This window comes from Capra hircus, chromosome 14, assembly GCF_001704415.2.
Source record: "Capra hircus breed San Clemente chromosome 14, ASM170441v1, whole genome shotgun sequence".
Taxonomy (NCBI): domain Eukaryota; kingdom Metazoa; phylum Chordata; class Mammalia; order Artiodactyla; family Bovidae; genus Capra; species Capra hircus.
In genome coordinates, this window is record NC_030821.1 from 60,174,889 (window position 1) to 60,202,010 (window position 27,122).

General features: G+C 42.0%; 1 protein-coding gene across 3 annotated transcripts in view; it reads left to right on the forward strand.

Annotated features, from left to right (window-relative positions):
* The window catches only part of ATP6V1H (ATPase H+ transporting V1 subunit H), a 46,742-nt gene extending 21,568 nt beyond the window's left edge, over positions 1–25,174 (forward strand). For all 3 annotated transcript variants that reach the window (XM_018058512.1, XM_018058511.1, XM_018058513.1), the window contains 6 exons: positions 2,040–2,232; positions 5,673–5,851; positions 8,111–8,236; positions 8,846–8,947; positions 10,581–10,694; positions 24,709–25,174. In XM_018058512.1, coding sequence (XP_017914001.1) covers positions 2,040–2,232; positions 5,673–5,851; positions 8,111–8,236; positions 8,846–8,947; positions 10,581–10,694; positions 24,709–24,769 — 775 coding nt within the window. In that variant the 3' untranslated portion in view covers positions 24,770–25,174. The remainder of the gene's footprint in view (positions 1–2,039; positions 2,233–5,672; positions 5,852–8,110; positions 8,237–8,845; positions 8,948–10,580; positions 10,695–24,708) is intronic.

Below are 27,122 nucleotides of genomic sequence, written 5' to 3' on the forward strand. Positions count from 1 at the left end.
TGTGTGGATTACAATAAACTGTGGAAAATTCTTCAAGAGATGGGACTACCAGACCACCTAACCTGCCTCCTGAGAAATCTGTTTGCAGGTCAAGGAGCAACAGTTAGAACTGGACATGGAACAACAGACTGGTCCCAAATCAGGAAAGGAGTACGTGAAGGCTGTATATTGTCATCCTCCTTATTTAACTTATATGCAGGGTACATCGTGAGAAACGCTGCGCTAGATGAAGCACAAGCTGGAATCAAGATTGCCAGGAGAAATATCAATAACCTCAGATATGCAGATGACATCACCCTTAAGAAGAACTAAAGAACCTCTTGATGAACGTGAAAGAGGAGAGTGAAAAAGTTGGCTTTAAACTCAACATTCAGAAAACTGAGATCATGGCATCTGGTCCCATCCCTTCATGGCAAATATATGGGGAAATAGTGGAAACAGTGACAGACTTAATTTTCTTGGGCTCCAAAATCACTGCAGATGGTGACTGCAGTGATTAAATTAAAAGATGCTTGCTCCTTGGAAGAAAAACTATGACCCATCTAGACAGTATATTAAAAAGCGGAGACATTATTTTGCCAACAAAGGTCCATCTAGTCAAGGCTATGGTTTTTCCAGTAGTCATATATGGATATGAGAGTTGGAATCTACAGAAAGCTGAGTGCCGAAGAATTGATGCTTTTGAGCTGTGGTGTTGGAGAAGACTCTTGAGAGTCCCTTGGACTGCAAGGAGATCCAACCAGTCCATCCTAAAGGAGATCAGTCCTGAGTATTCATTCGAAGGACTGATGTTGAAGCTCAAAACTCCAATACTTTGGCCACCTAATGTGAAAAACTGACTCATTTGAAAAGACCCTGATGCTGGGAAGGATTGATGGTGGGAGAAGAAGGGGACAACAGAAGATGAGATGGTTGGATGGCATCACTAACTTGATGGACATGAATTTGAGTAAACTCCGGGAGTTGGTAATGGACAGGGAAGCCTGGCATGTTGTAGTCCTTGGGGTCTCAGAGTCAGACATGACTGCGACTGAAATGAACTGAACCAGTGTTAACTATTCAGTTTAGCAATAAGAAAGGGCATAAATAGAATCTAGAATATGTCATGTCCAACCTACACTCTTTGGTATGGTAATACCCACCAACAAGGTTAGTTGTAATCAAATTAATGCAGAGACTTTTAAGTTGAGAACAAGCATTAATAAAGGTAGAATATGTTAACTTGCTGAGAGTGGGACACTTTAGAAAAGTCATTAAATTTTTTCATTTTTTAAAGAAAGAAAACATGTACTTTTACTCTGCCATTTCTTTTGTTTAGGATTGAAGATTTTCTTTTTTTCCTTTTTGGTGCTCCTCAGATCACAAGCAGGGATCCTGGGAAGAGAAAAAATTGTGAGCATAGCCTGCTTGAGGAGAGTGGAAGGGGACTGTGGTTTAAGAGCCCAGGACCTGTTTTCTCTGTGTAGTTTCCTTTTCAGTTACATGAATGGCACACACTATTTTTGAAAGTTTATGTGCCTGTATAAGACCAAGAATACACTCTTATATTACTGGAAAGTCTGGAGGTCAGCGCTGACTTTTTAACTACTGGAGCTAAAGCGGGCGGGCTTCCGCTGAAGTAATTGCTTCCCCTCACCCCCCATGGCCCATTAAACTGCCCTTTGTGAACATTTGTACTATGACATTTGAAGTATTTTTAAAGTATATAGTAATATAAAGTAGCATATAAGTGAAAGGTAAGATTAAAAAGGAAATTGTGTGCTGAGGTGCAAGGGTCACGTTCTGAATGCTGGTCAGGCCCTCCTGCTGTTCACTGTGTGAATGCGCGCCCTGGAGCAAGGGGGCAGCATCCTGAGACTCCAGCAGTGTGGACTGGCCCTTTGAGAGCAGGGGTCTGGCTCGCTCCCTCCTGCAGGCAGAAAGGAGACGACATGATTCTGAGAGACTGGCGCACTGGGGCAGAAAGAGCAGTCAGTTATTTCTACTTCCGGTTGCACTGTCCTATTACTAAAAGTCCTCTCCACCTGTGTTCCTTTCAGCATCATGGGCGTTCTGAGTAACAAGTGTGGCTTTCAGCTCCAGTATCAGATGATCTTTTCTGTGTGGCTCCTGGCTTTCAGCCCGCAGATGTGTGAACACCTGAGGCGCTACAACATCATCCCTGTCCTGTCCGACATCCTGCAGGAGTCGGTCAAAGAGAAGGTGACAAGGATCATCCTCGCGGCGTTCCGTGTAAGCATTTTGTGGGGAATGTGTCCTGTGGGGTGTGTGTGTGTTCTGTGGGGTTGTGTATATGTGGTGTTCTGGTGTGTGTGTGTTCTGTGAGGTGTGTGTATGTAGGGTGTGTTCTGTGGGGTGTGTGTGTGGTGTTCTGTAGTGTATGCTGTGTGTGTGGTGTGCGTGGAGTGTGTTCAGTGGGGTGTGTATTTTCTATGGGGTGTGTGTGTGTGGGATGTGTATGGTGTTCTGTAGAGTGTGATGTGTGTGTGGTGTGCGTGTGGTATATTCAGTGGTGTTCTGTGGTGTGTGTGTGTGGTGTGTTCTGTGTAATTGTGTGTGTGTGTGGTGTGTTCTGTTGGGGGTGTGTGTGATGTGTGTGTGTGAGAGGCATTTTTTGTGCAGCCTGAGGCCTTTCAGCAGGTGCAAATGTTGCTTGTTCTCCCAGTGGTCATGGAGCTATGGATTCTTGGTGAGCTTAGACTGAAATATCACAGATTGTATTTATGGCAGGAGAGGGGTCCAGGGAGGAAGCTGTCTATATGGATGATATGTGAGGATTGCAGACGCTTGTTGGGAGTGTGATAGTGCTATATTCAGGTGGCCTTGTTTTCCAGGAGGCTATTTGAGGTTCTTTTTTCTGTCCTGGGCCCTTCTTTTAGAATGGAGTTGTATTTCTGATCCTGGGTCTGCTGACCAGCAGTCATTTCTAAGACAGCTTTAGAGATCAATAGTTACTTTGAGCAGTGATTTGTCCTCTTAGGATGTTAGGATTTTGGCCATGACCTCAGTCAGCAATCTTCCCTTAAACAGACCGGGAAGTTGAGGGTGCGGGGGGCAATGCTGGACTCTGCAGAAGTCACAACGTTCAAAAAGTCACAGGAAGTGTACAGCCAGACTGAGATTCTTTGTTTTCTTTGGCCCTGATTTGGGAGCACTCCAGATTGTTGATCAGCTTTTTATGGACGTCTTAGAAGTAGGCTAATGTAGCTCTTTTCTAGTTTTCCTTTCGACGTGGTGTGTTAGCAAGAGTGTTGGCTCTGGAGTGGACAGACCTGGAGTGAGTCCCAGCATGGCTGGATGGGAGGGTGGTATGAGCTCTCAGAGCTGATTCCTCCGTCTATAGAAAGTGTTGAGTGAAACTTAACTCACTTCAGCATTGGGTAAGGATTCAGTGAAGTAACAGACAAAGGGCCTGGCAATAGTAAATATACAGGAAATAATTCTCTTCCTCCCTTTCTGTCCATAAAAGCACAAAATAATAACCATCTGCCTCTTTAACCCCCACCTCTATGAATTGTATTCTAGGTTAATGTGGCACCTAGGCAGAGGTCAAGAGCTATTCTGTTAGATTTAGAAGAGGCAGCACAAATGTTTTACTAATATTTAGCAAGATTTAACAGTCTTATTTAAATTTTATTTGCAGATTTATATTTTTTTACCCACACACAATGCATGGAACTTTATGTTAATTTTTGGGCTTCTGTTGTCCAATTTGAATTTCAGAGTATTTAAAATAGACCCAATCTATTGACAAGTATATTAGTTTTTTAGACTCCCCTTACTAAAGTGGAACAATATAGTCATTGTATGGTTAGACTAAAGACTGAATATCAGAAAAACATCCTTAGACATCCAAAACTTTGATGTACGTAACCGAGTTAAAATTGAGCCATTAATAAGGACATAGTAAAGCCATTTGATTTAGACCATCAAAGAGGTGAAAAAAATGACAATGGCATGTTCTTTTTTTTGTTTTTATCATTCTCAAATTCCTATAACCTTTAATAAAGATTTCACTGATGAGGTTGTTTGAGGATCATCTAATTATACATTTCTCCACACATCCTGAGGAAGAAAATTTTTATGCTGAAGACTTTAGGAAGCTTGCTGAGCTGCTGTGAGCTGAAGAAATATAGCAGCTGTTTTTTTTTTTTTTTTTCCTTCATTTGGCTGGGTGAAATTTTATTTTTGAAAATGTCAGTCTCACTTATTCATAGCAGGTGCTGAACTCCAGGTCTCCATAAATGTTATTCCATCGGATAACTTGATATGTCAGTCTTTTGTTCCTAAAATAAATTAGAATGTTCTGAGGCTTGTGACTGAGAAAGACACTCGGGGCTGTATTTGTTTTCTAGAGTTCTTCATCTGTTGTGAATTTCTTTCTCTTTTTTGGCTCTCCTTAGTCCAGACCCTACCTAATATGTCAGATAATAAGATAAATTATATTTTATGACTGCATGAAAGCTTGGGAAGAAATACCACCCAGTTGAATTTGGATTTATATTAGCTGTGTTAACTATGATGTTTAATTCACACCCACATACGTATGCACACACACAGACACAGACAGGCACAGCCTTGCATATTCTCTACAGATAGTTCACAGTCATAACCCCTTCAGAGAGGCCCTCTGTTCTGTTTCATTGGTCTGTGTATCTGTTTTATGCTAGTGCCATCCTGTTTTGATCACTATAGCCTTGTGATTTAGTTTGAAATCAGGAAGTGTGACCTTTCCAGCTTTGTTCTTCTTTCTCAAGATTGCTGTGGACATTTGGAGGCTTTTGTGTTTCCAACCAGATTTCAGGATTGTTTTTCTGTTTCTGTGAAAAACATCATTAGAGTTCTGGTAGGGATGAATCTTACTGATTGTCATAGGCTAAGCCAAAGCTTCTCTGCATTTATTTAGCATAATTGTTAGAAATGTAACATCCTTGCAGAAATAAAGAAGATTAAAATTTTGGTACAGTTGATTTAGAATTGTTGTTGCAGGATTTGTGTGGGAGCATGGGGGAGGGGATTAGACAGCCCTTCCTTGCCAACTTTGTTGAAGTGGCTTTCTTGAGAGCTTGTTTGTCCTTATTCCAGACCTGAGCATGGGCATGATCCTTGCTTAGAAACATTGGTTAATTCAGTGAACAGTTTATCTTTAGAAATACTTAGATTCTTTTGCTGCTTTCGTAAGTACTCCTAAAAACAGAAAATTGCTTCTGATAATTGTTGAAGCAATATTGCTGTCCTGTGTGCACTGATAGGTTGATGTGGGGGAGAGAAAGGTCACCGATTAAGAACTAGGGGATACTGAGAAAGCAGTCTTTCTTAGCATCCTACGGGCTTTGTGTGGCTGATGAACAGAGCGTTCATAGTGGTGCCCCCAGGAGCAGGGCTGTGACCAAAGATGGGGATGGCCCTGTTGTTAATGTGTGCAGGGTTTTGAGGCTTGTCTGGGGGAATAATTTAAAATGTTTAGTGAGCCAGTAGAGAAAGAAGGAATCAGAAGAATGCTCCTGAGGTGGGACAGGTGCTCAGGAAGAAGTCAGAGTTTGTGACGCAGGCATCCACTTAAGGTGATGGGTACCCTCAGAACAGGTGGAGGAGAGAGGGTGGGAAGGCAGGTGCAGACAACATCACATAACAGGTTACATCATTTCTCATCGTGTCTCCGTCTAACCCAGAACTTCTTAGAGAAGTCAACTGAACGAGAAACTCGCCAAGAGTATGCCCTGGCGATGATTCAGTGCAAAGTCCTGAAACAGCTGGAGAACTTGGAGCAGCAGAAGTACGACGATGAAGACATCAGTGAGGATATAAAGTTCCTCTTGGAGAAACTCGGTGAGAGTGTCCAGGATCTCAGGTGTGCTGTCCTCTTTGATTCTCATGGGCTGGGTATCCTGGGCTGTTGCCTGGCCTCGTATTTTAAGGAAGTCTCAGTTTGTTACTAACTGCGAACTCAGAAGATCATGCTAAAACATGGTGTCTTTTGTTGAAAACTGAGGGACGTGGAAACACTGGCTCATCACCGTGGGGACTATTGGTCAGAGCTGTGTGTGCTCTCTCCTCTTCTGGGGGAGAACCCACCAATCTCTGTTGTCTGAAATCCCAGCCACTGTTCTCCCTCAGGTTGTGGATGCCACCCTCGGAGAATCTGCCGGTTTAGAATCCTTTTTTAAGTAGCAGTCATTTCATTTATGGAGGAGGTTTGCTCATATAGGGAAAGAATATTTTTTTCGTGCTTTTTTTTAAAGTTTCTGTTGCTTTATTGTTTCTATTAAAAAATTATGCAAGTGATGTACATGCAGTAGAAAGAAAAATCCCTCCCTTATTACAGTCCAGAAGGGACTCCAGGTCACTTCCCCATCTTCCCCACCTCATCCACCTATGCTCTGATTTCTAAACACCTTCTAGCCCCCACCCCCAACACACAAATGCAAATGGGTTCCACATATTCTTCTGGTCTTCGTTCTTTTTTGTGTAATAATAGTTTGACAGTTTTCCCCATTAACCCATGCATTCTTTGTTTTTCAAGTACTGACACATTCTGGAAAGAGAGTTATATACTAAGAAGAGTTGGGGTTTGGGGTTTGAATTATTAGGCTACTTTGTCCACGTGTGGCCTTGAACAAGTTTCTTGACATTTTGAAGTCTCAGTTTTCCTTTTGATAAAATAGTGATAAAGGTTCTAATCTTATAGGATTTAACGTGAGGTGTCCAGCACATGCCTTCAGTGTAATGTGTGCTCTGGGAATGTATTTACTGAATAACTCAGTGCAGTCCATAGTCTGAAGGCCCAAATGCCTGTGTTGAGGTGGGAGCTGTCACCTGCATCAGTGGTTTATACAGAGTTTTATAAAAGAAAGCCAAATGAGTTTTCTCTTTGTAGTATAATAGGCCAGCCATGGGCTTGCAGTTTATATAAATTCCATTTTATTATGTTTATTTTTAAAAATTATCATTAGTTCTTCTGTAATAATGATTTGAGATCCTTTTAAAAAATAAATAAGATTAATAATAGCTTTCTAAATTATTTAATCCATGCTAGCCAATTTTTACTACTTACTGATTCTTCTGACTGAAAGCCACAGTCACAGAAAACTAACCCATCTAATCACATGGACCACACAGCCTTGTCTAACTTAGTGAAACTATGAGCCATGCCGTGTAGGGCCACCCAAGACGGGTGGGTCATGGTGAAGAGTTCTGACAAAATGTGGTCCACTGGAGAAGGGAATGGCACACCACTTCAGTATTCTTGTCTTGAGAACCCTATGAACAGTATGAAAAGGCAAAAACATAGGACACTGAAAGATGAACTCCCCAGGTCGATAGGTGCCCAGTATGTTACTGGAGATCAGTGGAGAAATAACTCCAGAAAGAATGAAGAGACGGAGCCAAAGAGAAAACAACAATCCCATGGACAGGAGCCTGGTGGGCTATAGTCCATAGGGTCTGAAAGAGTCAGGCACAACTGAAGCAACTTAGCACATAGGCATAGTGAATAATTTTTGAATTAAAATGCATTTCAATTTGTTCCATGTACAGAGGTTTTGTTTCTATTATTAATCTATAGTGGGCTAATTCAATTAGTGGATTATCTCTACATTGTTGGTAATCACAGTTAAAAATATTGTCCTGAGGTATGTGTTCTTATTTTTGTAGTGCCATTTCATAGTTTGACAGTTAAAGTATAATAGAATATACTACTTTATTTTATGTTAAAGTAATACACTGTTTACATAAATGTATCCTACCATATTGAGTGGTCTGTTAAATACAGTATTTTAAGTGGCATGGTAGAAACAATGCTAAATTATCAGATATTTCAGTGACATATATTCATGTGTATATTAGAGTAAAGATTTTGGAAACAAGTGCTCCTTTTAACATCTCATGACGAGCATTCAAATTTGACAGAAACGTTGGACCTCAGTGCTCTGAATCAGTTTCCTGTGGCTTACTGAAGATGATTTAAGCTGTTTAAACTTTGTTTAGGGATAATATGTAGAGGATGCTCAGTCTCTATAGTTCAGTCATTAGTGAAGATGTGCTACGTTTTTTACATTTTGGAGTATCTCTCAGAGATTTATAAACTTGAATTTTTTCAAAATTTTTATAGCTCATTTGATGAATACAGTTCAGAACTTAAGTCTGGAAGGTTGGAGTGGAGTCCTGTGCACAAATCTGAGAAATTTTGGAGAGAGAATGCTGCGAGGTTAAATGAAAAGAATTATGAGCTCTTGAAGTAAGTTTCACATTCAGTTAATTCCAGTTTACATGCTAAATAAACTCCGTCATTCCACATACTCATGGACATATTTTTGTCTTTCTTTAAGTTTTTAGATAGTCCATGGTTTTAACATATATTTTCTTGCTTACTAATGTGGTTGAATACCTTTTCATATGCTTATTGGCCATTTGGGTTATCGTTTTTCCCGGGAGAAATGCCCGTTCAGGTTTTGTTGTTGTTCGTTTGTTTCCCCATTTTGTAGGAATTCTGTAAGTATTCTAAACATGTTCTGTGTGATGTGGAAGTGTTTCACTGCCCTGAAATCTCCCCGTGTGCCCCCTGCAGCTTTCCCTCCCACTCTCCCCCTGATACTGTGGGACTCGCGGGCAGTGGACATTACGAATCTGAAAGTGACCTGTTATGCGTGTTTAAAAGGTCTGAAGGCTGCTAACTTATGTACAATAAATGATGTGCAGTGTACTGTGTGTAGTAGTGAACTTGTAGAAAATACGGTTATATTTGTAAATGTACATTTTTGAGAAAGTATCAGTATTATACCTGTGTTCTCTTGTGCTCTAGAAAAGAATCAGAAATCAGTCTCCCTTTGAATTAAATTTATTTCAGAATTTTGACCAAACTTCTGGAGGTGTCCGATGATCCCCAAGTCTTAGCTGTTGCGGCCCATGACGTTGGGGAGTATGTGCGCCATTACCCACGAGGCAAACGGTAAGGGAGGAACCTGGTTACCTCAGGGATGGTCAGCAAGGGTCCTAACTCACACACTTCTGTAAAGTAGAGTCATTCAGCTGGGAGCTGATGGAGTAAGTGGAATCAAGGTGACCATAATGCTAGGAATCATGGTAAATGATAAGCCTAATTAAAAATGAGTGGTATAAGAATAGAAGCACATGTGTGGAACACAACTGTGCCTTAGCCAGTAGAGAGCTCTCTAGAAAATTCACGTTCAGGATTTTCTTTGGTTTATATGATGTAATTTAAAAGCCATTTCATGAGTACTGGTGATTTTTTGATTATTACTGTTATTTGTTATAATATTGAATTGTTATTGAACTGAGTAGGATGAATGAATGTGATGGAAGAAGTTCTTTTGGGGGGAAAATAATCACATCAGCTTCCTATCCTTCAGTCCCCACATCAGTACCACAAATGGGGGTTCCTTGTCCTCTGGCAGGAAAGAATTTGCTAGATTCAACGACTGAGTTACTATAATGTAGTTGATAGAGGACTGAGCTGATGTGTTAGGTAAGGTGGTGTTCTAATCCATAGTACCTGGCATGGGACAAGCACTCATAAAAACTGGATATAATTTTACTACACGTTTCTTTTTTCTCAATACAGTACATTAAAAAAAAAAAAAAACCATGTTCTAAAAGTAACATACAAGGTCTCCAGGTGAAGTCTCTCTGTCATCCCAACCTGTGAGCTCCTCTCTAGGTTGTCTTGCACCACCAGCAGCCTCACTGCACTGAGGCATCCCAGCCACTGACTGTGTGGTGGTGTTGGCCACCAGGCACCCACACTGCTTGCCTGGACTTTAGACACCCACTGGCTCTTTGCAGGGCCCTGCCCTGGCAGACAAACAGGGACCTTTCTTCCATTTGAGATGCAATAACTATTTACACTTTGCTTTTGTGTCTGTAGTAACTGGATTTTTCAGGGTGTTGCAGGGGGGCAGCAACAGCGGTGTGATTGTCAGTCCTCTTGGTGCTTTTGTCAAGAGGAATCTCTCATCTCTTTTACTGCCCAGCAGGTCATAATGGCATACTCCATCATTGCAGAAAAGGGCAGATATCTTAATAAATCGAGTCTTTCTCAGGAAATTAACATGGCTCCTATGAAGTGTTTTTTTTTTTTTTTATGAGGTGTTTTTTAACCTCGTGTTCACTGCCGCCTGCTTCTGAGCCTGCATCTGGCTCCCAGAATGGCAGCCACTGGGCTTATTATTGATCTGATATTACTTCAGCTGTTAGGTTGTATGCAGTATACTAATTTTTAAGCAAGCCACAAATGCTGGTAATAAAGAACTTAATATTCAGCTGCCTGGAACACTATAATCTAGATTACCCTAGCAGTCCAAATTGAGCATATTTGCCCACATGAGGAAATGAGGATAACAATTGGATTTATCATTAGGAGTTCAAGAGAAAATGTAGGAATGCTTCAAATCTGTGATTTGGGAGATATGATATTTAAAAAAGATATGTGTTGTTAACTTACCAGTATGGTAACTTCTCTTTGTGAAACTCCTGGGTGGCTGGGGGCTGGGGCTCTCTGTGACTAACAGCAGGCATTGGAAAGTCAACTGCCACATGTTCACTGTGCGGCTTCTGTCCTGCAGGGTCATCGAACAGCTGGGTGGGAAGCAGCTGGTGATGAACCACATGCACCACGAGGACCAGCAGGTGCGCTACAACGCCCTCCTGGCTGTACAGAAGCTCATGGTGCACAACTGGTAGGTGTCCCCTGGCCCCCTCGTCCCCATCCACATGTTCTTATGGAAACGCTTTCATGAGTGCTGGTTTTTAGAAGCAGTGATTTAGATTAATACCTAGAAGTAGATTTTAGCCATTCAGAGCAGTGATGTGGTAGTTTAGGAAACAGCTGCATTAATGTTCTCAAAAAATGCATATGCAAAGTACTTTGTTGTTCAGTCGATGTCTGTTGAGTTGGTGATGCCATCCAACCGTCCCATCCTCTGTCAGGTTCAGTAGGGTTGCTGAAGTATAATTCTTGTCTTGTTAATAAAAATTTCATTTGAATAGTTATTTCTCTTGAAAAGTTTATTGTTCAGTGTTTTCATTTTTTAAATGTGCATTTATGATGTGAAAAAAAGCTGAGTATGGCGTAGGATAACTAGAATGTTCCCTTTGGCAGTGGAGAAAATTTTTTGGTTGAGAATTTTATTGTTCAAATGATCATGCATTAAAGATGAAACATTTAAAATTTGAAAACTTTGCCTTGAATTTAGGAATTTGATTTAGTTTCACAGTAAATTTTTTGATGTAGGATTACAAAAGGAAAAGTAAATTTTTTTAGGGCCAGTGACTGGTGTATTTGCTCTTTATTATTGACTAGCCAATTAGATAATATGCATCCTTTCTCTCCCTTTTCTCTAGTTACGTGCTAAAATATTTTAGCTTTAGTGTTTTAATTATGATAGATCCTCTTTAGTGGAGAAGCTTAGCCTGAGCATTTCCTGTACTTTCTTTATTAAAAGAGTTTTCATATGAAGATTAGAATCCAGTTAGAAAGAATTCTAACTGTGGATTACACAGTTGATTAGACTGTAGCGTTTGTTGTGACAGACACATTTCTATGGCACTTTGTGCCAGAGGATGTAAACTGTTCCAGTAATAGCAAGTTATTCAACATCAAATTGGTGTGAGACCAAATAGAATGTCATTTGGAAGGAAAACCTTTGGCAGCATTATTTCCAAATGTAAAAGGATTTTGAATCAGTATTTTTATGCAGGTAACCAAGCTGGTAAAGCCTACTGCTCTACTTTCCTAAAATAGAGGCTTTTTAACTAAACCATGGTACTGGTGTTTAGAAGATGTTTCACTCCAAATAAAACCTGAAAACATAATTGATTTGGTTTCCTCTGAGCATTTAGTTTATCTTGGTTTCATGAAAACAAAATTTTAGAAGTGGTGTATTTTAGTATAACACAGTAACAGAAATATTGAAAATAATTAAAATACAGCTATGGGTAAAATACGAGTCTGTCTGAATGGCGGCAGCAGCAGCGTTTCCTGACAGGATCGAGCATGTTTTCTCTGTTACTGCTTTGCTCTGAGGCCCGGTTTCCAGATTTCCAGCACTCTCCAGGTTTACTGTTTGACTTTTCTACCATAAATCATTTTTAGGTTTTTGGTGTTTCATTATTCCCAAGATTTCTGTTGATTAGACTAAATCATAATTGTGGATTTAGTAAAGTTAGAATTTCTTTTTTACTGCGGAGAATGGTTTTTTGGTTTTTAGTCTAAAATTACATTATGAGTATAAACTAGAAACTTAGGAAATCATGGACCTGGATTATCTCTGGTTCTCAATTCGGATTCTGCTCTGAGGCATCCAGTTCACTTTTCTTGTTGATGCAAAGATGGATTTACCCCTGGTTTATGGAAAATGGAGTGTAGAGTTTTACAGTATCATGTGAAAATACTGCTCACTTCTTTGTCAAGAGTTTATGACTGATTTCTGGATTATTTCTGTGACTTGCAGGACATAGAATAGCCAGCATTTCCCCCTCCACTGGACACCTGTGTGTATGGAATAATGGGTTACATGTAGCCCCAACTGATGTGGGTGGGGTGTCAGGGGTAGAATGGAGGGAGGGGACAGTAGGCACACACTGGGGTCCCTGTAGTTCAGGGAGCCTTGAATGGTCCAGTCCCAGCCATGGCCCTGCTGAGTGGATGTGCAGGCTCTGGCCTTCTCGTCCCCACATGCATTTCCTGGTATATCCCTCGTTCTTTTGAACAAGACTGGATTTTTATATTCATGAATTTGGCAAAATATAAACAATGACAACTTAGTCTAGAGAACTTTTGTATAGACCCTCAGCTTCTGCATTAATAATCTAACGTCATACAATGTCATCGTTTCTCTCCTACAGAATGATTTTAAATGTAATCAGCCTCTAATTCAGAAGCAGCCATATGTGCATATGGACAGCTCAGGACTTCAGGAAAGAAACACTGAATTTTGTAGGTAGAGGATCTTGTGTAGAACTTTCTCTTTGTTTCTAGATTCTTTTTCAACCTATTTTCAAGCAGAATAATAAGTTAAGAGTGTTAGACTCTCTAGTTCTTTTATGTGTAGGTAAATAATATAACAGAGAGACCTCACAAAGCCAAGGGTGTGGGTGATGCTGCTTTTATTCTTCAATCTTTACATCTGACTGGGGTATTTTAGTTATTCTGTAAGTACATAGCCATAAATGAAGTGATTAAAAGAGTTACTTATGAACAGAATTGAAGGGAAAAACCCCTTAGTAAGTTTTAATTTCTTAGCCTTAACAATCATGTTACTATAACAGTCCATGTGATTTTATTTTATTTTTAAAAAATAAATTTATTCATTTTAATTGGAGGCTAATTACTTTATAATATTGCAGTGGTTTCACCATACATTGACATGAATCAACCATTGGTGTACATGTGTTCCCCATAACATAAGACATTTCTGAATTTAACATGTTCCAAAATTAATTTAGAAAATTGTGGTCTGTCTTGGGCTGCTGGAATTTTCCACATTATTCTTATGACATTTTTAGTGGAGGAATTCTCAGGTAAGACTATTTATTACATTCTAAATATAATTCAAGTAAAAGGAGTCTACAATAAGCCCTGAATATGGACTTTGCTCCCATTCTGTCCCCTTAATAAGAGTGCTTGTAGCGGCATATGACATGTTGCATAACTAGATTTGTATGTGCTGTGGTCATTTCAGGTGTATTTGCATTGTACTAATTGCTTTTGGTTATAACTACTTGATCTGGAACCAGCATTTAAAGTGAAAAGGAGGGAATTCTGGTTCTGGTTCTACAGGTATGGAGCTTTAAGTCTCCACTCCATCTGAACAAGTAAACAGCTGAACAGACTGAAAAATCAAGCAACCCTTGTTGAACCCACAGGAGAGAACAGTATACACTTTGCAGCCAAGACTGAAGAAGCATGTGAATGCAGAGTTGCTGCTCAGGGGAGCAGGACTCAGACCAGGGGACAGTGAGGGACCAGCACCTGGAGGAGGCTGGACTATGGCTGGTGAATCACAGGAGGTGCAGTATGCACAAGGCTAGGGGATCTAGACGGGGGGTTGGGGAGTGGGCCAATACAGTGAGAATTCTCTCCAGAAGCCAGACCAGTGTCTCACAGTAAATAGTTAAGAAGAACTCCCACGGCCTTTTGTCAGAAAGGGGAGAGGAACCATTCTGAAACAGCCCAGAGCTCTTGTTCTTAACCAGGCCTGTACTCAGTGGAGATTCATTAACCCAGCCTGCCACGGTGTCATCAGAGTCTGACTGACCTGGGGAAGAGAAATGACCAGTTCCAGCAGACTCTGACCATCCTTTCCTACCCAGAAGGGTAGAAAAACCCCAAGACTTGTGAAGGTCACAGTCTCAGGGTCCAGGTTCAGTGAAGACTGAGACCAGATCATAGGACTCCAGAAAGCTTCCTTTCACCCTGCCTCACCACCATGTTACTTAAGATTTATTTATAACAGTTTCTTTTACCCAGCACACCAAATCCAACTATTAAGAAAATACTGCAAAGCATACCAAAAAGAAAAAAAAAAAAAAGTAAGCATCAGAACAAGCCATGGCGAGAATGTTGGGGGAGGAAGGAAAGTTATGACAAACCTAGATAGCATATTGAAAAGCAGAGACATTACTTTGCCAACAAAGGTCCGTCTAGTCAAGGCTATGGTTTTTCCAGTGATCATGTTTGGATGTGAGAGTTGGACTGTGAAGAAAGCTGAGCGCCAAAGAATTGATGCTTTTGAACTGTGGTGTTGGAGAAGACTTTTGAGAGTCCCTTGGACTGCAAGGAGATCCAACCAGTCCATTCTGAAGGAGATCAGCCCTGGGATTTCTTTGGAGGGAATGATGCTGCAGCTGAAACTCCAGTACTTTGGCCACCTCATGCAAAGAGTTGACTCATTGGAAAAGACTCCGATGCTGGGAGGGATTGGGGGCAGGAGGAAAAGAGGAAGACAGAGGATGAGATGGCTGGATGGCATCACTGACTCGATGGACATGAGTCTGAGTGAACTGCGGGAGTTGGTGATGGACAGGGAGGCCTGGCGTGCTGCAATTCATGCCCGCACATGACTGAGCGACTGAACTGAACTGAACTGAAGCATCAGAACAAGCCATGGCAAGAACGTTGGGAGATCAGGCTGTAAACTTTAAGCAACCATGATTAACATACTTAGGACCTTAATGGATGAAGTTGACAGCATGCAAGAACAGATGAACAAGTTAAACAGAGAGAAATCCTAAGAAAGGACCAAAAAGAAATATTAGAGGTCGAAAGTCCTGTAGCAGAAGTGAAGAATGCCTTTGATAGACTTATTAGTAGACTGGACACAGCTGTCTACAGAAAACACCAGGCCTACTTGGGTTCACCATTGAATTCTACCAAACATTTAAGGAAGAAATGTTAGATCAATTCTTTGCAATCTTTTTAAGAGGTTAGAAGCAGAGGGAATACTTCCTAACTCATTTTGTGAGGCCAGCATTGCCTAATACCAAAACCAGACAAAGACATTATGAGAAAACCATAGACCAGAATCTTTTATGAACATAGATACAAAAATCCTCAACGAAATATTAACACACTGAATCCAACAACATATAAAAAGAATCATACACCAAAACCAAGTGAAATTTATTCCAGATGTGCAAGGCTGGTTAGACATTTGAGAATCAGTTAATATAATCCATCACATCAACAAAAAGAAGAAAAATCGCATGATTTTAACCCATCAGTTCAGTTCAGTCACTCAGCTGTGTCCGACTCTTTGCGATCCCATGGACTGCAGCGTGCCAGGCTTCCCTGTCCATCACCAACTCCTGGAGGTTGCACCAACTCTTGAATTATAACTATAGATGCAGAAAACGCATCTGACAAAATAAAACACCTGTTCATGATAAAAACTTTCAGCAAAGTAAGAATAGAGTTCTTTCTCAATATGATAAATAATATCTATTTTTTAAAAACCCTTCAGCTAACATACTTATTGCTGAAAAACTGGAATCTTTCCCACAAAGATCCGGTACAAAACATAGAGGTCTCCTCTCACAACTTCTTTGTACTGGAAGTTCTAGCCAAAGCATTAAGACAAGAAAAAATAAATGGTATCCAGATTGAAAAGGAAGACATGAAACAGTCTTTGCTCCTAGATGACATGATCATCCATGTAGAAAATCCTAGAGGCTTGACAAAAAAAGAGTCTTCCTGGTACTAATAAGCAATTATAGCAAAGCTGCAGGAAATAAGGTTAATACACAAAAGTCAATCACTTTCCTATGTACCAGCAAGGGACGTAGGACTTGAAGACTTCGTATAAGACTGCAGTAATAAAGATAGTATGGTATCGGTGAAAGAGTAGACAAACAGATCAATGGAACAGAATAGAAAGCCCAGAAATAGGGCCCCTTAAATATAATCAGCTGATCTCTGCCAGAGGAGTGAAGATAATGCAGTGAAATAAAAGTAGTCTTTTCAACAGATCGCGCTGGAACAACTGCACATCCACATGACAAAAAAAAAAAAAAAAGGACCTGGACACAGACCTTACAACCTTTACGAAAGCTAACTCAAAATGGATCGTGGACCGAACACAAAAACTCCTAGAAGATAATGTAGACAATCCAGGTGAACTTGGACATGGTGATGTCTTTTTAGATACACCACCAAAGGCCTGATTCATGAAAGAAATAATTGAGAAGTTGGACTTCATTAAAATTAAGAAGTTCTGCTCTGTGAATGACAGTGTCAAGAGAATAAACCACAGACTGGGATAAAATGTTTGCAAAAGGTGTATTTGATAAAGGACTGTTATCGGAAATACACAAAGAACTTTTATTTTTTATTTGTTTGTCCATGCCATGCAGCTTGTGGGATCTTAGTTCCTCAACCAGGGATTGAATTTGGGCCCCTGACAGTGAAAGCGCAAAGTCCTAAACACTGAACCACTGGGAATTCCCTGCAAAGAACTCCAGAAACTCAACAATAAGAAAACAACTTGAGTACAAAATGAGCCAAAGACTGGTGGCTCAGAAGGTAAAGCGTCTGTCTACAATGTGAGAGACCTGGGTGTGATCCCTGGGTTGGGAAGATTCCCTGGAGAAGAAATGGCAACCCACTCCAGTATTCTTGCCTTGAGAATCCTGTGGACGGAGGAGCTTGGTGCAGGCTACTGTCCATGGGGTTGCAAAGAGTCGGGCACGACTGAGCAACTTCGCTTTCACTTTCTTTCTTTCACCAAAGAAGATATACTGATGGTAAGATTAAGAAAAGATGCTCCACATCTAATGTCATCAGGGGAATGCCGATTAAAACAAAAGCTAAATAACACCACACACCTATTAGATTGGCTGAAATCTGGAACAGTGGCAGCACCAAGTGCTGGTGAGGGTGTGGAGCAGCAGGAATCCTCATGTGTTGCTGGTGGGGATGCCACATGGGGCAGCTGCTTTGCAAGACAGTTGGTATTTTCTTACAAAACTGAACATATTCTTAAATATTCTGTGATCCAGCAGTTGTATGCCTTGGTATTAACCCACAGGGTTTGAAAACTCACATCCTCACAAAAACCCAGCACATGGATGTCTGTAGCAGACATTTTGGAAGCTACCAAGATGTCTTTCCTTGAGGGAATGGATAAGCAGACTGTGATATGTCCAGACAGTGGACCGTTATTGAGTGTTAAAAAGGAATGAGCTATCAAGTCATGGAAAGGCACTGAGAAACTCTAAAGGCATGTGATTTAAGTGACAGAGGGCTTCCCAGGCGGCTCAGTGGTAAAGAGTCCGCCTGTGATGCAGGAGACCCAGGTTCAGTGCCTGTGTTGGGAAGATCCCCTGGAGAAAGAAATGGCAACCCACTCCAGTATTCTTGGAGTGGGAGAATCCCATGGACAGAGGAGCCTGGCAGGCTACAGTTCCTGGGGTTGTAAGAGTCGGACATGACTTAGCAACTAAACAACTGAAAAAAGCCAATCTGAAAAGGCTACATACTGTATGATTCCAATATACGGCATCTAGAAAAAGCAGAACTGTGGAGACAGTGAAAAGATCAATCGGGAGACTCAGGGAAAGGATGAACAGGCAGAGCACAGGGGAATATTAGGACATTGAAAATACTGTGTGAAATTATCATTATGGACATGCGTCATTATACATTTGTCCAAGCATTTGTTACCAAGCGTGAGCCGAGGCTAACACATCTTAACCACTCAGAGTCCTAGCACACCTGGGGGCTCACTCTGGATGGTGTACAAATGTAAGCTAGGCAAGCTAAGACTCTGGGTGATTAATATGTTGCAGTGTCAGTTCATGCTTGGTAACAAATAATACCCTCTGATGTGGGGTGTTCATGGTGGGGGAGGCTCCATGTTTGTGGGGACTAGGTATATCTGGGAAATCTCTGTGTCTTTCTCTCGATTGTTTTGTGAATCTAAAACTCCTCTAAAAAAAGGAAAAGGGGCGTTTGCTGCCAATCCTAATGCTTTGAGTGGACCAATGCATGGCACATCATACTGTGTGTGAGAAAAACGATGAAGTGCCTAAGACTGCTGCTCTGTCGATAACAGAAGGTAGAGGTGATGGGTAAGGAGGGACTGGACTGTTCTGAACATAAGCTGGAGTTGAAGAAACTCTGGATTTGGCTAATGATATTTAGATTTTATAACTAGTTTGTGAAGGTTTGATTGCTTGAATTCCTATGGGAAAGATATCTTTGTTATTGTGAATTTTGCCCAAGTTGCTTTCAAAATAGACTGTAATACAACTGCTATTAAAACTTATGTTTTTGTTTCTTAGGACCAGAATTCATGTAAATAGAGAGTCTACTTTTAGAATCACTGAATTTTTTTTTTTTTAAATTCTGTGGATCACCTTTTTAGGGATACTGCTAATTTGTTTAGTCTTTGAATTTAAATGCTATTAGAAAATGAAATAGCTAATGATGATGAAAATATATTTGAGAAAATAGGTTGAGGACTCATGCTGTGATGTTCTTAAACTGTTTATTCTCACATCTACACAATAACATGTCTTCAGCCACCAGGAGCTGAAGTAATGTTCCATGAAGCAGTGCTATTTAGGGATGAAGACTCTGAGGTTTAAATCAGACAGACTTGGGTTTACATACCCTACATGCTGCTAAGCAGCCTCACATTACAACATGTCATTTAATGTGCTAAACTCCAGCTCCTCATCTGAAAAACGGGCTCCACTGTAGCTTCTGTGGATGTTACTGGAAGAGTAGGGATGAGGATGCACGTCCAGTAGGCAGCGCTGGGCTCTGGAAGAGGCAGATGTTGGAGATGGCACAGGTGACCTTGGTCGCGGCTTTTCCCAGGCTGGGACTTTAAAGTGCTGTGAAAACAGTTTCCCTGGGCTTCCCTGGTGGCTCAGATGGTAGAGAATCTGCCTGCAGTGCAGGAGACCCAGGTTTGATCCCTCGATTGGGAAGATCCTCTGGGGAAGGAAATGGTAACCCACTCTAGTATTCTTGCCTGGAAAGTCCCATGGACAGAGCAGCCTGGCGGGCTACAGTCCATGGAATCACAAAGAGCTGGACACGACTGAGCGACTGACACACACACACACTTAAGTTTGCAGTTTAAATGTGTTCCTGTCAGTTAGATACAGATGAGGGAGAGCACTATGCTTTTTTACATGGTTCATAAAACATAATTTGCTTTCTGTATAATACTCAAAATCATCATAAAAGCTGGATGAATAACTCCAGCTGAGTAAACTGTAGTGAATTTGCATGAAAGGAAAAACAGAACTATATATAACATATTTGAAATTTAGTTTTTGTCTTTACTAAGTAGAAGTCTGTACTGGAAACAGGTATAAAGTCTATATATTCAAAAATGAATTGTTTTTATACATTCAGAAAAGAATATTTCCTATATGATTTATACCTGATTGTTTTCCAAAACAGAGTTGGTAAAGATTAAGAGAAATGTAATTATGACTCAGTTGTAGTTTTAATCATTATTATGATAAAGATGTGGGATGAAGAATTCTAGGTTCATTATCATTTTAGTTATGAAAATGTACATACCAAAATGAAGACTAGAGAAAATAGTTCAAAAATGATAGTAAAAGTACATTTTCTACTGACCTTCTTGGAAGCCAAGGCAAAAAGGAAAATAAATGAGACCATAGTTTTCTCAGATTAATATGTTTGTCAGGAGACAGTTCAGTCTTTTCCCTGGCACTAAATTACATAGCTGAAGTTACCATGCTTTTAAATCATATAGTCATAGGTATACCTATGGCTGATTCATGCTGATGTTTGGCAGAAACCAATAGAATACTGTAAAGCAGTTACCCTTCAATTAAAAGTAAATAAATTAAAATTATATAGTCAGTGTCTTCAACTACAGTTTTAAAGAATGAATAAAAGTGTTTGAATATTTAAACAACCCTAAGTACAGTGAGGGTTTGGCCCTTAATCGTAATACAGTGCAGGCCTCGTGTTGCTCTTGGAGTTAGTGTAAGTCAGGCCAGGTCAGTACTTCTCGGTGCCCTGGGGCTGGCATCACCCTCAGACCCTCAGACCCTCTTTCAGATTTGAGCTGTCTCAAGGGGTGCTCACAGCAACTGGGAAGCCGTTTGTTAGGATCGTGGATGCTGAGATGTAGATCTTTTATACCCCTGACAAGAGAACGAAATTTGTGTTTCTTAACCACATGTGAGCTCTCTCTCAGCATTCAACATAATGTCTTATGTGGGCTGTTTCTTACCTGGACTTTTTTAAAGGGAAATATGTCTTCACACTCCCCATTTTTTCAGTTTTCAGAAGTGCTGACATCTGAAGAGATGTTAAGATTTTGGAAAAAGACAAAAATTGCCCTCTGCCTTTCTAGGTTCTTTTAGCTGGTCTAAGAATTTGACATGAGACAGATTAACAGGAGAAACTCAGATTTAATCACATATACACAGGGGCCTGTCCTAGGAGGCTTCCATGGCATCTGAGAGGAGGAAGAGAAGGGGGTGGACATGGGGACTTCAGCAGGCAGGAGGCAGTTCACACGGAGACAGACAAGCAGGTGTTTGGAGAACAGATGTTTGTGGGGACTTGCTGGGATGGTGGGACACAGAGAGGACTCTTCTTCAGGCCCCATCCAGCTCCCCACACCCGGCCTGTGCTCTTTGTAGATCTCCCAGGATAGTGCTCTTCTGGGCCAGGCACTTCATCTGAGGTCTGTAGACAGGTAAGGGGCAGGTGAAAGGAAAGACTTCACGAACTGTGTGTTTCTTAAAAATAATTGTCATAAAATAATCCTCATGTTGAAGAGATATTCTGTGGGGTGGCAGATTTTGTTTCCCTACAAACTTACGGATGACGTTAAAGAAGGAAGTATTACACATCTCAAATTTTGCTTTTGGGGCTGTAGAAGTTAATGGTTTAATGTCCACTCCCGTGGATTGCTGGTACAAATCAGATGCCCTTTGAGTGAACTGTGAGTTGAAATGGTGTATTAATCTTCATGTGTAGAGAGACTGACTCGATACTCAGATAACTCATTTAGATAGCTCTGAAGTCCTGTTGGAGATGTGTTTTCATCCCTTGAAGTGAAGTCTGTAGTCACTTTTCCTCTTGCCTGACGGTAATGTAGCCTTAACCCAAAGGCATGGTAGCTCAGCTGGTAAAGAATCCGCCGGCAATGCAGGAGACCCAGGTTTGTTTCATGGGTCAGGAAGATCTACTGGAGAAGGTATAGGCTACCCACCCCAGTATTCTTGGGCTTCCCTTGTGGCTCAGCTGGTAAAGAATCTGCCTATGATGTGGGAGACCTGGGTTCAATCCCTGGTTTGGGAAGATCCTCTCCCTCGTAGCTCAGTTGGTACAGAATCTGCCTGCAGTGCAGGAGACCTGGGTTCGATCTTGGGTCAGGAAGATCCCCTGGAGAAGGAGATGGCAACCCACTCCAGTATTCTTTCCTAGCGAGTCCCATGGACAGAGGAGCCTGGCAGGCAATGGGGTTTGCAAGAGTCCAAGAGTCAGACACAACTTAGCAACTAAACCACCGCCACCACTCACTCCTCTATTCTGGCTGGGAGAATTCCAGGGACTGTCTAGTCCATGGGGTTGCAAAGAGTTGGCATGACTGAGCGACTTTTACTTACTCACTATTATTGTTGTTGTTGTTGTTGTTATTATCATCATCTACTATAAAGATGGAACAGTATCTGCCCTCTGCACCCTCTTTTATTGGAGACCAGGCAGCCTCTCAGTAGAGAGAGGAACGGGCCTGTGCCCTGGCAGTTCACCTGCGTGCTCTGCCCTGAGCAGGTAGTCACAGCTTCCCCGCACCCCCATAGGTGGAGATGAGACACCCGCTCCCAGGTGCTGCAGAGAGGAGACATACGGGCACACTTGTGCTCAGGTCTCCACGGTGGCCTCTAACTGACTGTGGGTGGGGCAACCTCTGTGTGTTCCCAGGCGCAGGCCCCTGCTGTCAGGACTGCCGTGTGCCCGGTGGCACACAGGACTTGCAGGTAGCTTGGGTGATGCTCAGGAGTGTTAGAATTGACCACACTGGGTGTCAGGATAGCAGATCACCATGCTTTCCAGGCCTAGCCCAGGGAATCGATTTTTCTCCAGAACTCTGTTGACTGGGTCCCTGATGTGTAGGGTAGGCTCTTGTTACTCCATTCAATCCTGAATTGTGTTTGTTCGAGGACCTAGTGTGGCTTCAAATCCCTGGCCGCTCGAGCCCTTCACAGATGATCCTCTGTGTCCATGGGTCATCTGGGAGGAGTGTTCTCCTGCTGTTGCTGGTTGAATCTGCAGACAAGGATGCTGCGGGTGTGGAGGGCAGACTGTGTACCTGAGGTCTGGGGATTCTGCAGTAAGCATTGTACTCCCCAGCCCCCTTCTACCTAAACCTCACAGACCTATGCAGCCACAAGTGCTCCCTGGTTGGAATCTTCCTCAGGGCGCTGGCATTGACTGTGACCATAAACTCTTTTATTTTCTAATAAAATTTGTAGGCTTCTCTTTTGACCTTTGCATAAATTAAAACTTAGCTGTTGGTTGAAGAAAAGATCCCTATTGTCTGTGTTAGGGTGGTTATTCTCATTAATACAGTAATAGATTATGTGCTTTGGATGAAACCCAGAACGAGTCAGTGGTAAGAACTTTCCTACTGGGATAAAAAGATAAACCCATAAGTCATTGGCACACTTCAGGAAGTTCAGTCAGGCTCGCATGTTTAAACCACAGCCTCCTCCGAGCCCTGTGGAGTTCTCTCCCCTCACTTGCCATGCTCTCCCTGTCTGGGTTCTGTGTTGTTTCACAGGCATCTTCATGCAGGGATGGCTTTGGGCTGAGGCTGTGATGGGAGAGGGTGGACAGTGCAGGGGCCGAGACTCACCGCATCCCTGGGTTCTGTGCCTGTGCAGGATGGCAGGTCACCTTGGCCTGTGGATCCTTTGGGGCCCCCAAAGGCTGCTTAATAGAGGTGCTAAGACCAGGGGAGGTGGAGCGGTGGCTGAGGGCTGGAAACGCTGACCCCTGCACCCACTGAGCCACCTTCACACTCATGCCTCAGCCAGCCCCCCAGTGAACACCGAGAACCCGCTCTCCACCAAGTGATCAGCTGGAGTGTGAATCTGATCTCTAGTCCGAAACTCAAGATTTTTCCCTCGTTATAGGAGGAATCTTGTAAAAGTTCTTAAAAAAACCTTTTTCTTGTCCTTATTAGTTACTTCAGAAACAATAGGCAAGTCCTTTGTCAGAAGATAGGGAAAGGTTCTCTGTCCTGGAATCACAGTGGTACCCATCTGCAGTTCAGAGCTGAGTATACACAGACTGTGAGCTTCCGAGGTGGTGCTAGTGGTAAAGAACTTGACTGCTAGTGCAGGAGACGTAAGAGATGCGGGTTCAATCCCTGCAGGGGTTGGGAAGATCCCCTGGTGGAGGGCATGGCAGCCCACTCCAGTGTTCTTGCCTGGAAAATCCCGTGGACAGAGGAGCCTGGTGGGCTACAGTCCATGGGGTTGCAGAGTCAGATACAACGGAGCAACTTTGCACAGCACGTACGCTGACTGGGTGCTTGTCCAGTTGATTTTCTGAAGGAGAGAATGTCACCTGAAACATTTGGAGACCGCCTCTCTAAGCCACAGTTTGCTTCCTCTATAAAATGAGATCACTTTTCGCCTCTTGTGATTGTCCTGTGGGTTCAGCAGTACCATCTTGGCGAAGGTTTCAGATTCCACCAGTGTAGACGGAGTGAGCGCTAAGTAACAAGCGGCTCCGATTAACTGTCGGATCCTGGAGGTTACTTCCAGTGGCTGTTTTCACATGTGCCTGTGTCAGTCTCTAGGCACAGACAGCTTGTATTTCCTAATGTCAGGAGGCTTCTCATGTGTCGGTCCTACTTGGATTTGTACGTAGGTTGATTTTGAACTTGTTAGGTTGCAAAAGAGCGCAGCAGACGAGACTTGACAGGAAGGCAAACGTTGCTTGTGGTCGGATGCAGAATTACTCGTTTACGTGGGTCACACCTTGTCTGTACATGGTAGATGGAGTGTTTAAAATTCGTGCAGTACTGGTACTTTTGAATTTAGGCAAGATCAGTTTTCCAGGGCTAGTTTTTAGATGTCAAAGTGAGTAGAGACGACAGTGTATGTTGTGCTTCAGTTTTGAAAAGGACTCTTTACTGATTCAGTTCTAACCTCCCTTGCTGTTTCCTTCCTGTATTTCAGGGAATATCTTGGTAAACAACTCCAGTCTGAACAGCCGCAGACTGCAGCTGCCCGGAGCTGAATGGGCTCAGGGCTTCTGTTGGATCTCCAGCCGCCCTCTCACCTGGGGTAGAAGACCTGGAGTGGGTCTCAGTAACTGCGGTCAAGCTCAAACCATTCCTCATTTTATGTGTCATTTCTTCTTTGTGTAGCTTTTCCCAATGCTGATTTCCCGTTAATTTGTCTTAAAGTAGGTGCTTTCTGTATCTGAGGAAAATATTACTGTTACATATACTGCTCGTAATTTCTGTATTTATTGTTCTCTGGAATGAATATAGGGTTATTAAAACATTCTCACTCCAAATACATTTTTTCTCTTTCCTTGTTCCTGACTTGAACTATTATAACAAAAGTACCTTTCGTCCCAACCGAATTGGGAGAATTGTATTTGCAGGGTAGTGAATGGTAAATAAATGTTTTGAATTCATACGAAGTTTTGTCTTGCATCCATCCGCCCGCCCATCCACACATGCACATTGCAGCAATCTTCTGCTAATATTGAGAAAACCTTAAAATGTTAAATGAACTCTTACCATGACGCTGTCGTCTAAAAGACTTGTTTATAGAAGCAGTGAGGAATTTTAGCTATAGGTTATTTTCACTGATTTCTTATTTACTCTTGGATTTTAGTTTAAGTCTATTTTCTTTTAATGCTTTCTGGTATAAATATTGCCAATAGCTATTTTATTTCTACCTCCCACCTTTTGTTCTGGAACTCCCAGCCTTCACAGGGGCATCCATGGCCTGGAGGTTTACCTCCCCCAGATCTGAGCCTTTTGTTTTTAACCTCATTGCCTGGTCTGAGTCTCATTTTTGTTTCATTTTCACTTTTCATTCTGAGCAGTTCTCTGATTGTAAAGATGGTAAGGCTAATAGTTTATATGGTAAGTTTTCTTCTATAGAAAGACACTCCTAGCACCATCTCCTGTTTAAGGATAAAAGATTGAAAAGGTTGGCTTGACCACCTTCATCCAATTCCCAGTTCTCCCACCCCATGCTTCTGGCAACCACAAATCTGATCGCTTTTTGAATTAATGTTTTCATTTCCTTCGGATAAATACCCGGAAGTGAAATTGCTGGATTGTATGGTAGCTCTATTTTTAACTTTTTGAGGAACCTCCATACTGTTTTTCCCCAGTAGTTGTGCCAATTCACATTCCCACCAACAGTGCACAAGGGATCCCTTTTTGCCACATCCTTGCCAACACTTGTTACCTCCTCTTGCTGATGATAGCTTCTCACAGCTGTGAGGTGACGTCTTATTGTGGCTTTGAGTTGCAGTTATCTGGTGATTATTGTTCAGCATCTCTCCACGTGCCTGTTTGCCATCTGTATGTCTTTGGAAAAATACCTCTTCAAGTCGTCTGCCCGTTTAAAAATTATTTTTAACTACTTTTATTGTTTTAAAATTCTTTTTTGTGGTGGGAAACTTCTTTTTTGTGTCTTGTCGACCTTCATATTTTAGAAGATATGTGGAAAGGGCCTTCCCATTGGCAGGTAAAGCTTATTCCCACACATTGTACCTGGACAGTCACAAGTACCTGTTTTATTATAAAAGACCTGGTTAGAATGTTTCTGGCTTTGAGACAGTACCAGTTTCTAGTGATTTTCAACATTTGGGCCAAGGTCTACGTTTGGAATAACACAGAACAAGTCTTATCCTTAAGATTCTACTTTTTAGAAGCACGTTCATTCTAGAATAGTGTTGCTTTATCTTCATCATGTTTCTATTTGAACGCTGGACGCCTCAGACCACGTTTTGACAGAGCAAGGTGAAACAGACGTGCGTCACGTGATGTGTCAATGGTGAGATAAGACCTTCCTTCCTGGGTAGCCTGACATCAGGAGAAACTTGAAAAAGTGAGAGTTTTTGCTCTGAAGAGAGCAGCAATGCCTGTAATCCCCCAGGGCAGGGGTCCTGACTGGGGCTTGCAGACGCACTGCCTTGCTCGTGCCCTGCCTCCTATTGCTCCCACACAGCTCAGCATGGGAGCCTGACCCACAGGCAGCGAGTCTGGAGATGACAGCCCCAGGGGGGTGGGCCCAGGAGGAGACACGCTCACCAGGATGTCTTGTTTGGGATGTTGACATGAAGCATGGATGAAAGTAACTGGCAGTGAGATGACACACGTGGAAGAGATACCTAGAGATGAAAGGCTGTAAAACCCTGAGTAAAAATCCCTGAGGCAGAGAGGAGAGTGGCAGGTGAGCTGCGTGACAGCCGGGTGAGAAGGACAGGGTCATTGGTGCCCAGTCACCAGACTTGTGGGAGGCAGAGGACAAGAGCCGCTGCCCAAGACCAGTGGGTGGGCCATCATTGAATACAAGGTCCACATGTGAAAAACACTTCTCTGGGCTAGCAACCAACAATTGGA